The sequence below is a fragment of the Podarcis bocagei genome, assembly GCF_964188305.1.
Source record: "Podarcis bocagei genome assembly, chromosome: 2".
NCBI classification, from domain to species: domain Eukaryota; kingdom Metazoa; phylum Chordata; class Lepidosauria; order Squamata; family Lacertidae; genus Podarcis; species Podarcis bocagei.
In genome coordinates, this window is record NC_138126.1 from 14561333 (window position 1) to 14574859 (window position 13527).

At 42.8% G+C, this 13527-nt stretch overlaps 2 protein-coding genes across 5 annotated transcripts in view; one reads left to right on the forward strand and one right to left on the reverse strand.

The window, feature by feature from the left end:
* Positions 1 to 13527, reverse strand: part of LOC308580783 (tripartite motif-containing protein 10-like) — a 109698-nt gene that overhangs the window by 93046 nt on the left and 3125 nt on the right. The gene's annotated exons all lie outside the window — the stretch shown is intronic.
* The window catches only part of LOC308580688 (tripartite motif-containing protein 10-like), a gene marked incomplete at its 3' end in the record, with an annotated part of 35259 nt that overhangs the window by 8332 nt on the left and 13400 nt on the right, over positions 1 to 13527 (forward strand). The window contains exons 2-3 of one of the 4 annotated variants that reach the window (XM_081182707.1): positions 3709 to 3782; positions 12450 to 12939. In XM_081182707.1, coding sequence (XP_081038833.1) covers positions 12526 to 12939 — 414 coding nt within the window. In that variant the 5' untranslated portion in view covers positions 3709 to 3782; positions 12450 to 12525. Of the gene's footprint in view, positions 1 to 3708; positions 3783 to 7666; positions 8537 to 9084; positions 9708 to 11072; positions 11429 to 12449; positions 12940 to 13527 lie in introns of those variants that run through there. The other 3 variants (XM_081182706.1, XM_081182705.1, XM_081182708.1) reach the window with 3 other exon arrangements.

Sequence of the window (13527 nt, forward strand, 5' to 3'; positions counted from 1 at the left end):
ATCAAGAAGTGGAATGGAAAATCAAACAAATGAAACAAAGATCCTTTGAGTCAGCAAATAAATGTGGGAAACTGCTGGCATGGCAGTTGAAAAAAAAGACAGAAACTTAATTACGTTACCAATCTAGAGGTGGAAGGGAAAAATATCCAGAAACCAGGTGAAATTAGAAAGTGTTTCCAGAAATACTTCAAAAAGTTGTATACACAAGGGCCTGAGGAAGTGTCTGAGATGGAACGATTTTTGAAACTCAATGGCTTACCAGAACTGTCTCAGGAGAAGAGATCAATCTTGAATTGTAAAATAACACAACAGGAAATTGAGGATGCCATCCAGAATATGCAGCTGGGCAAATCTCCAGGCCCAGATGGGCTTACCTCCAAATACTATAAGACATTAAAAGACTATTTGATTCTACCACTAATGGAGGTTTGCAATCAGATTATGGGGGGAGGAAGGGCACCGGAAACGTGGAAAGAAGCTTTCATCACATTGATACCTAAAGTGGAAACTGAAAAGACTCAACTTAGGAACTACCGTCCCATCTCACTCCTAAATGTGGATTATAAAATATTTGCAGACATTTTGGCAAGTAGATTGAAAAAGGTTTTAAATGAAGTAATCCATAAGGACCAAGCAGGCTTTCTTCCTGGCAGGCATTTGTTTGACAATACTCGGAATATAATCGATATTCTGGAACTTTTACAAACAAATATTAACACTAAAGCAGTGTTAATTTTTATCGATGCTGAGAAGGCCTTTGACAATATTTCTTGGAAATTTATGAAAAAAAACTTGGAAGGGATGGGTGTGGGACGAGGGTTTGAAAATGGTATAGAAGCAATTTATTCAGAACAAAAAGCTAAGTTGATAGTGAACAATGTGGTGACAGAGGAGTTCCATATTGAAAAAGGAACACGCCAGGGGTGCCCCCTATCCCCCCTACTATTTATATCAGTCCTGGAGGTTTTGCTGAACATGATTAGGAGGGACCGGCAAATACAGGGGATTACGGTCGGAGTGAAACAATATAAACTGAAAGCATTTGCAGATGACTTAGTAATAACATTACAGGAGCCAGAATCTAGTACAAAAAGAGTTTTGGAACTGATACAAGAATTTGGTCGGGTGGCAGGATTTAAGTTGAACAAACAAAAAACTAAAGTTTTGGGGAAAAACTTGACGCCCTTAGAAATAGAGGGGTTTCAGAAGGAAACAGAGTTAGTTGTGGTTAAGAAGGTGAAATACCTGGGGGTAAACTTGACGCCTACAAATTTGAACTTGTTTAAGGATAACTATGAGAAATGCTGGTCAGAAGTTAAGAAAGATTTGGAAACATGGTCGAGACTGAAGCTTTCCTTGCTGGGCCGAATTGCTGCTGTTAAGATGAATGTTTTGCCAAAAATGTTGTTTTTATTTCAAACCTTGCAGGTCGTGGACAGAGTGGAATGTTTTCGAAAGTGGCAGAGGGACATTTCAAAGTTTGTCTGGCAGGGCAAAAAGCCCCGAATAAAGTTTAAAATACTAACTGACGCAAAAGAAAGAGGGGGATTTGCCCTGCCAGACTTAAGGTTATACTATGAGGCGGCAGCCTTCTGCTGGTTGAAAGATTGGATTTTATTAGAGAATACAGATGTCCTAGACCTGGAAGGCTTTAACAATTCGTTAGGATGGCATGCGTATTTGTGGTACGGCAAGGCAAAAGCACATGGAATGTTCAAAAACCATATTGTCAGGAAAGCAATTTTTATGGTCTGGCTGAAATACAAAGACTTACTTGAAAGTAAGACTCCGAGGTGGTTATCACCAGTGGAGGCTAAGGCGAGGAAAAAACACAATATGGAGGCCGGTTGGCCGAAATATTGGGAACTAATAGAAAAAGTTGGTGACAATTGGAGGTTGCGGAGCTTTGAAAACTTAAAAGATAAGGTGCAAGATTGGTTTCATTATGCCCAAATTAACGAGGTTGTTAAGTTGGATAAAAAAATAGGATTCCAGGTGGAAAAATGGGTAGAAAAACCCATTCTACCCACTATTTTAATATATTCGAAGCTGGCACCATCTGTCTTGGGAGACAATGGTGTTGACCACCAGCATTATGCTTTCCATTTTTAAGTTCGGAATAGAGTAGTTGCTTCGGAAGACGATAATCAGGCATCTGCAGAACATGACCATTCCAACAAAGTTGATGTTGAAGAATCATTGCTTCAACACTGGTTACCTTTGCTTCTTCCATTACACTGGTATTAATTTGCCTGTCTTCCCAAGTGATGTGTAATTTTTTTTCCGGAGACACCATTGATGGAATCTTTCAAGGAGCTGGAGATGGCGTTTATAAGTGATCCATGTTTCACAAGCATACAGTAAGGTTGGTAGGACAATAGCTTTGTAAACAAGCATTTTGGTTTCCCTATGAATTTCCTGGTCCTCAAACACTCTGCACTTCAATCGGGAGAAAGCTGTACTTGCAGAGCTCTGACGATGCTGGATTTTGGCATCAATGTTGGCCCTTGTGGAAAGATAACTGCCCAGGTAGGAGAAGTGATTGACATTTTCCAACGTTACACCATTGAGTTGGATTTGTGGTACTGCAGAGGGGCTATTTTGTACGTGTTGGTGCAGCACTTTGGGTTTTTGTTGAGCGATAGGCCAAGCTTTTTGTAAGCTTCTGTGAAGATATTTAGGATGGTTTGGAGGTCATCCTCTGAGCATGCACACACTACGTTGTCATCAGCATACTGAAGCTCTAGGACGGAAGTTACAGTAACCTTGCTCTTTGCTTTCAGCCTACTCATATTAAAGAGCTTTCCATCTGTTCAATATATGGTTTCTACTCTGGTGGAGAGTTTCCCTTCGACAAAGTGTAGGACCATGGCAATGAAAATAATGAGTAGAATGCGCCAGACACATGATTTTGAGGGGGTGCGAGCCAGGCGCCCCCTTGCAGGGATCCCACCCCGCCTGGTGCCAGGGGTCTTGCCACCACACCCCTGGCCCCCCACGGAATGGCAGTGTTGGGGGGAAGCACTAGCCAAGGGCTGCATCAGAAACCTGATATGGAAAGGTGAGGTAAGTTAAAATCATATGGGTTAGATGATCCTTGGAATCCCTTCCAACACTACAATCCTATGATTCTATGAGAAGCAAAGATCAGTGCAATAAGCATGACAATACTGCCAAGGTTTTTGGTTCTGTTTCTTACTCTTCCTCTCTTGGTTGACTTGAGGGAATTGAAAAGCTGACAGAAAAGTATGGATAATTTTATTTGGCAAAGTAAGTTTCCCAGAGTGGATAATGTTAATATGCAAACTGTCCCACAGAAGAGAGGATTGGCAGTACCTGATTTAGCTAAGTAGTGTGAAGCTGCTTGGCTAACTTTGTTAAATATATCTCAGGAAAAGGAACTCTTTCAGTTGGAAGAGTTATTCATAAATTCCCCACTGGCCAAGATACTAGGGATACCTAGGAAAGACAGAGGAGACCTCATGAATTTTCATCAGAACATTTAAAATTAAAAAGAACGGAACTTAAGATTGGAAAATAATGGAGAGAAACCAGAATTGTTAGATGCATCCATACCTATCCAAAACTTTGGCATATGCTAGGCAGATTCACCCCACAGGGCATCAATTGCAGGGGCTGATGGGTCTTCATTACAGGGCCTGTGGTAGGCAGTGAATTCCATTCTGAGTTTCCTCTTTTCCCTTCTAGGATGTTAAAAGAACTTTGCAGAGGTAAGGGGATCTTGCTCATCTCCAGTAATATCACTCCCTGAAACTTCACAGGTAAACTGGGAAAGAATATTATTTCCTGTCTTCCATCAACTTTTGACAACTACCAGTTTGCATACAGAGCAAATAGATCCACAGAAGACGCCATCAATACCACTCTCCATGCTGCTCTGTCCCATCTGGAGCAGCCGGGGAGTTATGTGAGGCTGCTGTTTGTGGATTTTAGCTCTGCTTTTAACACTATCCTCCCCCATAGACTGGTGTCCAAGCTAGAGGCGATTGGACTCTCCAACTCCACCTGTCTCTGGGTTTTGGATTTTTTGTCAGAACGTTCTCAGAGGGTTAAAGTAGGGTCACACATGTCCACAGCCCTTAGCCTTAACACCGGCTCACCACAGGGTTGTGTGTTGAGTCCCCTGCTCTACACTCTCTATACGTATGACTGTACAGCCATCTATTCCAGCAACAAAATCATCAAGTTTGCTGATGACACTACGGTGGTGGGGCTCATTTCAGGAGGGGATGAGTCCGCCTATCGGGACGAGGTGGAGCGGCTCTGTGTTTGGTGTGGAGAGAACAATCTGGCTCTTAATACGGCTAAGACCAAGGAATTGGTGGTGGATTACAGGAAAAAAAAGGCGGACATTCAGCCCTTGTATATCAACGGGGAACGGGTGGAGAGGGTGGCGGAATTCAGGTTTTTGGGAGTAGCTATCGATCAGGGCATGACTTGGAGCGCACATACCACCGCTCTGGTGAAGAAGGCCCAGCAGAGAATTTATTTCCTCAGACTTTTAAAGAAGAACAATCTGAGTGAGAGACTGCTGGTGTGCTTCTACCGAGGCTCCATAGAGAGCATTCTTACATACTGTATTTGTGCTTGGTTCTCCGGTTGTACAACTAGGGAGAGGAAGGTGCTCCAGAAGGTCATAACCACAGCCCAAAGGATTATTGGTCATCCTCTCCCATCTTTGGAAGAACTGTACGGTTCCCGTTGTCTTAGGAAAGCAAATAACATCCTGCATGATTCATCTCACCCGGGACACGGTCTGTTTGCACTACTGCCTTCTGGCAGGAGATATAGAAACATCAAGTCAAAGACAAATAGACTGAAAAACAGTTTCTATCCAAGAGCTGTGGCCTTTTTGAATGCTGTAACTCGATAGTGTGACCTGGGAGTTTGATGGGTGTGGTGTGGGTGTGGCTGGAATGTGGTTTGTTTGGTTGTTGTTGTTGTTTTGCTTTTGATGTTTTAAGGGATGGCATCCAATTTCGTTGCACTTTGTACAATGTTGCACTTGTGTAATGACAATAAAGAATCTATTCTATTCTATTCTATTCTATTCTATTCTATTCTATATAATATAAAGTGGAATAGAAATGAAATGAATAATAATGATAATACTTCACAGTATCTAGATTTGCCACACCAACAGCAAACTCCATGATGCCTGCCCCACTAAGTCCCACACAGACACCTGTCCCATGGACCATCTGTGGGACTATTCCACAGAGTCCCACACAGTTACCTGTCACCAGAGTACATGGTTATTTGGGAGGTATATGATATCCAGGGACACAGGTGGCGCTGTGGTCTAAACCACTGAGCCTCTTGGGCTTGCCGATCGGAAGGTCGAGGGTTTGAATCCCTACGAAGGGGTAAGCTCCCATTGCTCTCTCCCAGCTCCTGCCAACCCAGCAGTTGACCGCTATTTTCTCTAGTTCCTTCATCCTGATCTTCTTAGCTGCCAGCGCATAGAGTGCTACTTTATAAGTAACAAAGTCATCGGTGTCACTCAGCAGCCATTTCACCCTTTGCACCCTATTCAAATGTGTTCCATTTATAAACGGGTTTTATAAATTGGTCTCTTGGGTCTATGTATAACGGGCACTGCAATAAATCATGGCAAAGGTCCTCGACGCAGGGTTGTCCACACAGACAGTATCTCTCTTTGTAATGCACTTTGCCGTACTGTCCATCCAACACCGCCGAGGGCATCGGTTGGAATTGTAGTTCTGTAAAAGCGATTCTTGGTACAGCAAGTGGGATCTTTGTCAGGTATCTGGCTCGGGCATGCTCCGTTTTGATAAGTGGGAACCATGGTGAGCTCTTGGTAAAAGCAATCATGGTTAGATCCCTTTCTGCATGGGACCCAAAGAGACAGTCTCTTAAGTGCCTCTTCTCCATCTTCATGGTCACCTGAAGATCTTGTAATTGATATTGGGACAAGAGGCGTTGGATGCCAGCCTTCCAGTATTTGTTCTGCTCCCGTTCTGTGTAAGACATAGCGGGGAATCTCTCCTCCGAAAGAGATTGAAGTCTTTTCACATAATTTAGGCACAGGGAATCATTTCTAGCCTGTATTGTTGTCACGTCAGCTTCAGCACAAAGAAGAGCAGCTGGGGTCCCGTTGGGGAGCGAGACCACTTTCCTGAGGAATTTGTTCTGCACTATTTCTAAGGCTTTGTTAGCCTTTAGGTCCATGGCCCATATCGCTACTCCATGGAGCATCTGGGAAACCACTTTGCTGGCAAAGATTTTCAGCAGAGGTTCTAGTAACTGGCCACCCACCGTAAAATAGAATTCCATTAATGCCCCACAAGCTTTCTGCGCTTTGAGTTTCGTAGCCTCAATGTGCCCCTTCCATGATAGCGTCCCAGTGAACTGAACTCCCAGATATCTGAAGTAGTGTGTTTGCTCCAGATTCTGCTGATCCAAAGACCATAATTTTGGTCTTGGGGTAATTCACAACGAGGTCTTCCCACTTGCAATACATGCTAAACGCTCTAAGCAGATTGTTAAGACCTAATTGGGAGAGTGATAGGAGCACCACATCATCGGCATACAGCAGACAAGATATTTTCCTATTGCCAATTGATGTGGCGGGGGATTGCGCCAGTGCTAGGTGTGGCACCATATCATTTAGTAAAAGTTGAAGAGTGTGGGAGCCAATATGCAGCCTTGATTCATGCCATTCTACCCACTGTTTTAATATATTCAAAGCTGGCATCCATCTTTCTTGGGAGGCAATGGAGGAGTGCGTCTCTGGGTGAGGTAAAGCTTGTTGGAAGATTGCAGCGCCTGCTGTGGCTGTAGAGACCATTGCAGGAGAGACATGTTTTGTGTCAGCTGGGGCAGATTAAGGCTTCTTGTTGTGCTGCTGCAGATGAACCAGGGCATTTCATCTCTCTATTCTCCTCCTAGCAGTCATTCCTTCTTTGGCCGCTGCTGTGGATACGTGACCTGTCTGTCTCTAGGCACTGCAATCACCTGCAAGGGATTCCAAAATGCCAGGTTGATGTTGTCAGCCTTCATGTCATGTTTGCAGACGTCTTTGAAACACAGAGTTGGTCTGCCAGTGGGCCAGGTGCCTGAAGTCAGCTCCCTGCCAGATGAGATCCCAGAGCAGAGCAGGGGATTCCTATGTCCAGGCCAGGAAGAGAGAGCCATCTCTGCTAAGCACTTCTTTCTTGAAGCAGAGGCTGCTCCCTCACAAGGACAGTGATTTGCATTCTCCTATTCATTCATAAAAGAATTTACACATCACCCGCTAAGGACAACATGCTACCACAGAATACAGGCCTGGAAAGCAATGCAAATCAATTGAGGCTGCTCAAGACATCGCTAAGCAGCTGTGCAGGCCTGCCAGGATAAAAACAGCAACAGCCAAGCACATCAGCCCTGAGATTGCGAGTCATTTGCAGACAGGGAAACTCCCACAGACTGAGAACTGAGAAAGTGAAAGTGAAAGTCAGCTGTGCCTTCACTGTGAGGCAGCAGCCATGGCTGGTTCTGGGGGTCCCGTCCAGGATCTCTGTACTGAAGCCATTTGTCCCATCTGCCTGGATTACTTCAAGGATCAAGTGACCACTGTGTGCGCGCATGATTTCTGCCGAGGCTGCTTGACCTAGTATTTGGGGGGTGGGGGGTGGGTATTGCCTCATAGGCTTCCTGCCCTCAATGCAGAGAAACAGTCCACCCTTCCAATCGGGATTCAGACCCCATCATGGGACTGAAACAGCACTGTCCGATGATTTACAGCAGGCTAGGGAAAGCATGGATCAAAGCAGTTTCTAGGCATGGGTCAAAGCAGTTTCTTGTTTGCCCCTCTGCTTTCCCTGGGAAAACCCACTGAATTAGGAATAAATGTCAATCCTCAGAAAAACAAATAGATCTTTTCCCCAGTTCAGCTGCAAACAGCAAGCAGAGGTGGGTGTGACCCCCAAGTGGGTCCCTGGGGTCGGGTCTGCCCTATAGTGCTTCCCTGATGGCACTATGGATAGGAGGAGGGGAAGAGTCAGGCGTCCAATGCAGAAAGTAAAAAAAGAATTCTTTGTCTGCATCCTGAAGAAAATGGGTGTGGAGGAACATTCAGACAAAGTTCAAAGCTATCACTTATTAACCAAGTAATGCCACATTTATGACAGCTGATAAAAAGACCTGTTCAGGGTGGAAAACATGGCTTTGTTTTATACAATTATAAATATATACCAAAGGCCTGTTTTTTCTTATTCTTTTTGAAAAAGAGCCGTTCATGTTTGGGGTGAGATGAGGTGGTGAGCAAATGGGTGTTCTGTTAGGAGGAGAGAAGATGGAGGGGGAGAAGGAAGCTGAGATCTCCCAGCAGAAGAAAAGAAAAGTTGCAAGTTGTCGTCACAGCTGTAAAAGGTGCACACGCTTTGCCCCTCCCTAAAGAAAGAGCAAGGACACAGGAGCAGGAACAGCCGGGAAGAAGGAAAGGCAACCCCAGAACGTCTCCTTGATTGATCACACCACCTCTCTGCCCACAAGAGAAGCTATTCTGGGGGTGAGTATCTGACAACCAAACCCCACTGTATGTTTCCAGGCTGCCCTTGGCCCAAGCAGGTCTATTTTCATTCAATTCCCAATGCGTATAGAAGAGCCTTTTAACTGTTCCTCTTCCTTGCCTTCCCCCACCATTCAGATGAAAGTCAAGCACCTATGGGAATGCTGTTAGCTCTGGGAGAGGAGCTCCCATGGGTGTCAATGGAGGTGTTGGCTGGGCACCCAAAGGAGGGCTTGGAGCCCTGCAATTGCTTCTGTCCTTGTCTGTCACCTTGGTGCCATTCATGGGCCACTCTTGATGCAGCGCCAGGAAAGTGGACCTACACATGATGATAAGTTCAATTCTTCAGCGGAGCACATTTTTATTTGACAGACTGCCTTGTTTTAATAGTTATTTTAACTGCTCAATGTGTTTCATCATTTTTTACTTTGCAATGGCTTTGGCTACAGATTTTTTATTTATTTAACAAAATACTGCCTCATTGCAGAAGAACCTCAAAGAAGTTTATGAAAAAGATAAAAACAATTAAATTATCACTTAAAAATTAAAACTATAATTTAAAACATACAAAAAGTTAAAACTGCAGTAGGCTAGACTAAAACAAATGAAAAGCCATAGAAACTTTCTAATCATCTGGGTTGTCTTGTCTAAATAAGGCACTGAAAAGAAGACTCTGATCAATAGGAAGGGAGTTCCAATGTTTTGGGGCCACCACAATAAATGATTGAGTTCTGACAGATGTAGGGCAGGTATTATGTGGCACCAGTAAAAGTGCCAATTCCTCCAATCGAAGCAGTCAAGTGGGCACATTTGGGGTAATGTGATCTTGTAGGTAAATGATGAATGAGGGTGTGCAAACTGATTTTTCGTTTGGGTTTTACAGTTGAGTTTCAGGAAGTGGGACTGTTATATGGAAATTAGGGATTGACTTTTACAGCCCATCTCTCCATCAAGGGACCCAGGATCCCTTAAGCCCATTATCAGTCAAAGAAAAATGAGTGGAAGGAGGAACCAGTGGAGGAAAGCAAATAAAATATTTGATGTCTGTTGCAACAGAGTTCCCCCTCCACGCCCCCGCCTTGCAAGGAAGTGAGGGGACCCAGAACAAAACTTTTAAAGATTTTAGAAATAGTATAGCCCTTAACCAAGACCACCGAAAGTCATCATACAGGTACAGTGGTACCTCGGGTTACAGACTCCGCTAACCCAGAAATAGTACCTCGGGTTAAGAACTTTGCTTCAGGATGAGAACAGAAATTGAGCAGTGGCAGCGGGAGGCCCCATTAGCTAAAGTGGTACCTCAGGTTAAGAACAGTTTCAGGTTAAGAACGAATTAAGTTCATAACCAGAGGTACCACTGTATATCAAACCAGTTACTAAAAGCCAGGGGTTGGGGGAGATCCTGCCGATTCTGAAAAAAACACTCATTAGTGGTGTATCCCACAACTGAGGAAGTGAAAAAAGACTTAGAAATTTGGTCAAATTTGAAGCTTTCACTGCTAGGCCGTATTGCCTAGAATGCTATTTTTGTCTCAAACATTGCAAATTTTGGATAAGATGGATTGTTTCAAGAAGTGGCAGAGAGACATCTCTAGATTTGTCTGGCAGGGCAAGAAGCCTAGAATAAAATTCAAAATATTAACGGATGCAAAGGAAAGAGGCGGATTTGCCCTGCCAGACCTTAAACTTTATTATGAATCAGCAGCTTTTTGCTGGTTGAAAAAATGGCTGCTTCTTGAAAACACAGACATCTTGGATTTAGAAGGCTTTAATAATGTATTCGGATGGCATGCATATTTATGGTATGATAAGGTCAAAGCACATAAAGCATTTAAAAACCATATTGTCAGAAAAGCATTGTTTAATGTTTGGATAAGATATAAGGATTTATTTGAAAATAAAACCCCAAGGTGGCTGTCACCAATGGAAGCGAAGGCTCAGAAAAAGCTCAATATGGAGGCCAAATGGCCGAAATATTGGGGAATTTTGGAACAAGAGGGAGACAAATTGAAATTGCAGAGTTTCGAAAAATTAAAAAATAAAGTGTGAGATTGGCTTCATTATTATCAAATAATGGAGGCATATAATTTGAACAAAAAAAATGGATTCCAGGTGGAAAAATCAAAATTGGAAACAGAACTGTTAGATCCCAAAACTAAGATTTTGTCAAGGATGTATAACTTGCTGTTGAAATGGAATACTCAGGATGAAACTGTGAAATCTGCTATGATTAAATGGACACAAGATGTTGGACATAATATTATGATGGCTGACTGGGAACAGTTATGGACCACAGGCATGATGTTTACGGCATGTAATGCTTTAAGAGAGAATATTATGAAAATGATATACAGGTGGTACATGACACCAGTCAAGCTTGCAAAAATCTATCACTTGCCCGATAATAAATGTTGGAAATGTAAGGAAACTGAAGGTACATTCTTTCACCTTTGGTGGACGTGCCCAAGGATTAAGACTTTCTGGGAGATGATATATAATGAAATGAAAAAGGTATTTAAATATACCTTCCTGAAGAAACCAGAGGCCTTTCTCCTGGGCATAGTCGGTCAATTGGTGCCAAAGAAGGATAGAACTTTCTTTATGTATGCCACAACAGCAGCAAGAATACTTATTGCAAAGTACTGGAAGACACAAGACCTACCCACTCTGGAAGAATGGCAGATGAAGGTGATGGACTATATGGAATTGGCAGAAATGACTGGCAGAATCCGAGATCAGGGAGAAGAGTCGGTGGAAGAAGACTGGAAAAAGTTTAAAGACTATTTACAGAAATATTGCAAAATTAATGAATGTTAGAATGATGTTGGATAGAAATTAAGTGGTTTTTAGCTGTAATACTATAAGGGAATATGAAAAATGGATTATTAACAGGTAAAAATTTAATGTCACAACATTTTAAAATTAAAGACTAGGATAAACAAAGAGGGGAAGGATTTGCTGAACTAACAAACTGAATTGGAATACAAAAAAGGGAGGTGCGAGGAGATCCAGGAAATAAGCAAATGAAAGATAAGTAACGGAAAGATTGAGTTGTTTTTAACTACTTTTATTTTGTATTTTTGTTTTTTGTTTTTTCATTTTGTAATATTTTGAAAATCTTAATAAATATCTTTTTTTTTTTTAAAAAGAACAGTTTCAGGTTAAGAACGGACCTCCAGAACAAATTAAGTTCTTAACCCGAGGTACCACTGTACCAAGCATTTTGCGTATGTTCAATTGACACGTGACCGTGCACACACTGTTTTGGGCCCAGAATGGGGACAGTTTTGCATGCACTCTGTCATCGTGTGGGATGATGTGGACGGGGTCTTGCCTGTAGAAATGACACAGAAAAGGGTTGCACTTGTAAATCAGGCCATGCTCAGAATAATATGTTTGTCCAACATGTTTACAAATCTGCCACTCAGAGATTTGAATAATACATGCTAATTGTTTTTCTGGGGCTTGCCAGAGCATCCTTTTGAAATAGTGAAGACCTTGGTGTTAGAGTTTATTGACACAGACTGGCCCCTTTTCAAATACAGTGATTTGAAAGTATAAAGCTTTGTCAGGCTGTGGAAGAATGATTTTACCAAGAACTTTCTGCTAGATATATGGAGGGGTCCCACAGTTCAGCTGGAGGCTAAAGATGGACTTGCTCTTGCTTTGTGAACTGTCTAAATTTTATACACTCAAGTAAAGTGACTAGTTTTTCAGGGAATATTTCCTAATTTTTTGAAGGCCGGAGGTTTGGTTTTCTGTGGTGAGTATGTGCCTATTATCTGCATGTACCTTGAAAATTGTATAACAGGACCAATTATGGACGATACGTTTCATAAGAAAGTGAAATGCAGAGTTAGTTTTACTGGAAGGATGTGGAAACGATTAATACTGAATAGTTTTTACCTTACAGGTATTTGTTCCCCTCCTGCGTTCATTCCCATCCTGCTGCCTCTCATCTCAACAAAGCCACAGACTCTTCCTCTATCATGGCCTCATCCTCATCCACGGATGTCAGAAAAGAAGCCACATGCCCCATCTGCATGGAGTATCTGACAGACCCTGTGACCTTGGACTGTGGCCACAACTTCTGCCGGGACTGCATTGTAAAGTATTGTGACACATGGGAACCAATGCAGGTGGGGGACTTGGAGTGTCCCGTCTGCAAAGCCCGGATGCAGAGAGGGAGTTTCCGCCCCAATTGGCAGCTGGCCAATATCGTGGAAAAAATTAAACTCCTGCCACCAAATAAAGGGGGAAAGGATCTGTGTAAGGGACACAAGGAAAAACTCCACCTCTTCTGCAAAGAAGATGAAGAATTGGTGTGTTTCGTTTGTGAGCGATCCCCAGAACATAAATCTCACATTGTGGTTCTCAAGGAAGAGGCTGCCCAGGAATACAAGGTAGGAAGTCATTTTGATACTTGCCAACACAATCCTTTCATCTCCTTTTCAGTGTATATACAGTGGTACCTCGTGTTACATACGCTTCAGGTGACAGACTCCGCTAACCCAGAAATAGTACCTTGGGTTAAGAACTTTGCTTCAGAATGGGAATAGAAATTGTGCAGTGGCAGCGGGAGGCCCCATTAGCTAAAGTGGTACCTCAGGTTAAGAACAGTTTCCGGTTAAGAACAGAGCACCGGAACAAATTAAGTACTTATGTGCTTGTTGTGACGTGGGGTTTGTGATTTGAGCTCTCTTGATATAACATGCTGGAGACAGTTCTCTAGTAACACTTCTTTATTAAAGCAACAAGACTAAAGACTGGGGAGAGGAAAGCTACATTTATAGGGACAGGGAACTAGCAAGAAAGGATACATTTTGGAGGGAACAATATCAGGCAATCACAGTCCTGCCTTTTGGAGGGAACCAATAAGACAGAGGATCCAAATACAGCAGCTTAAATGAACCAATGTACCCTCTGTACCCTCTGGAACCAAAAGGCAGTTACTTTACCCTAATGCAAATACAGACAATACTAATACAGAT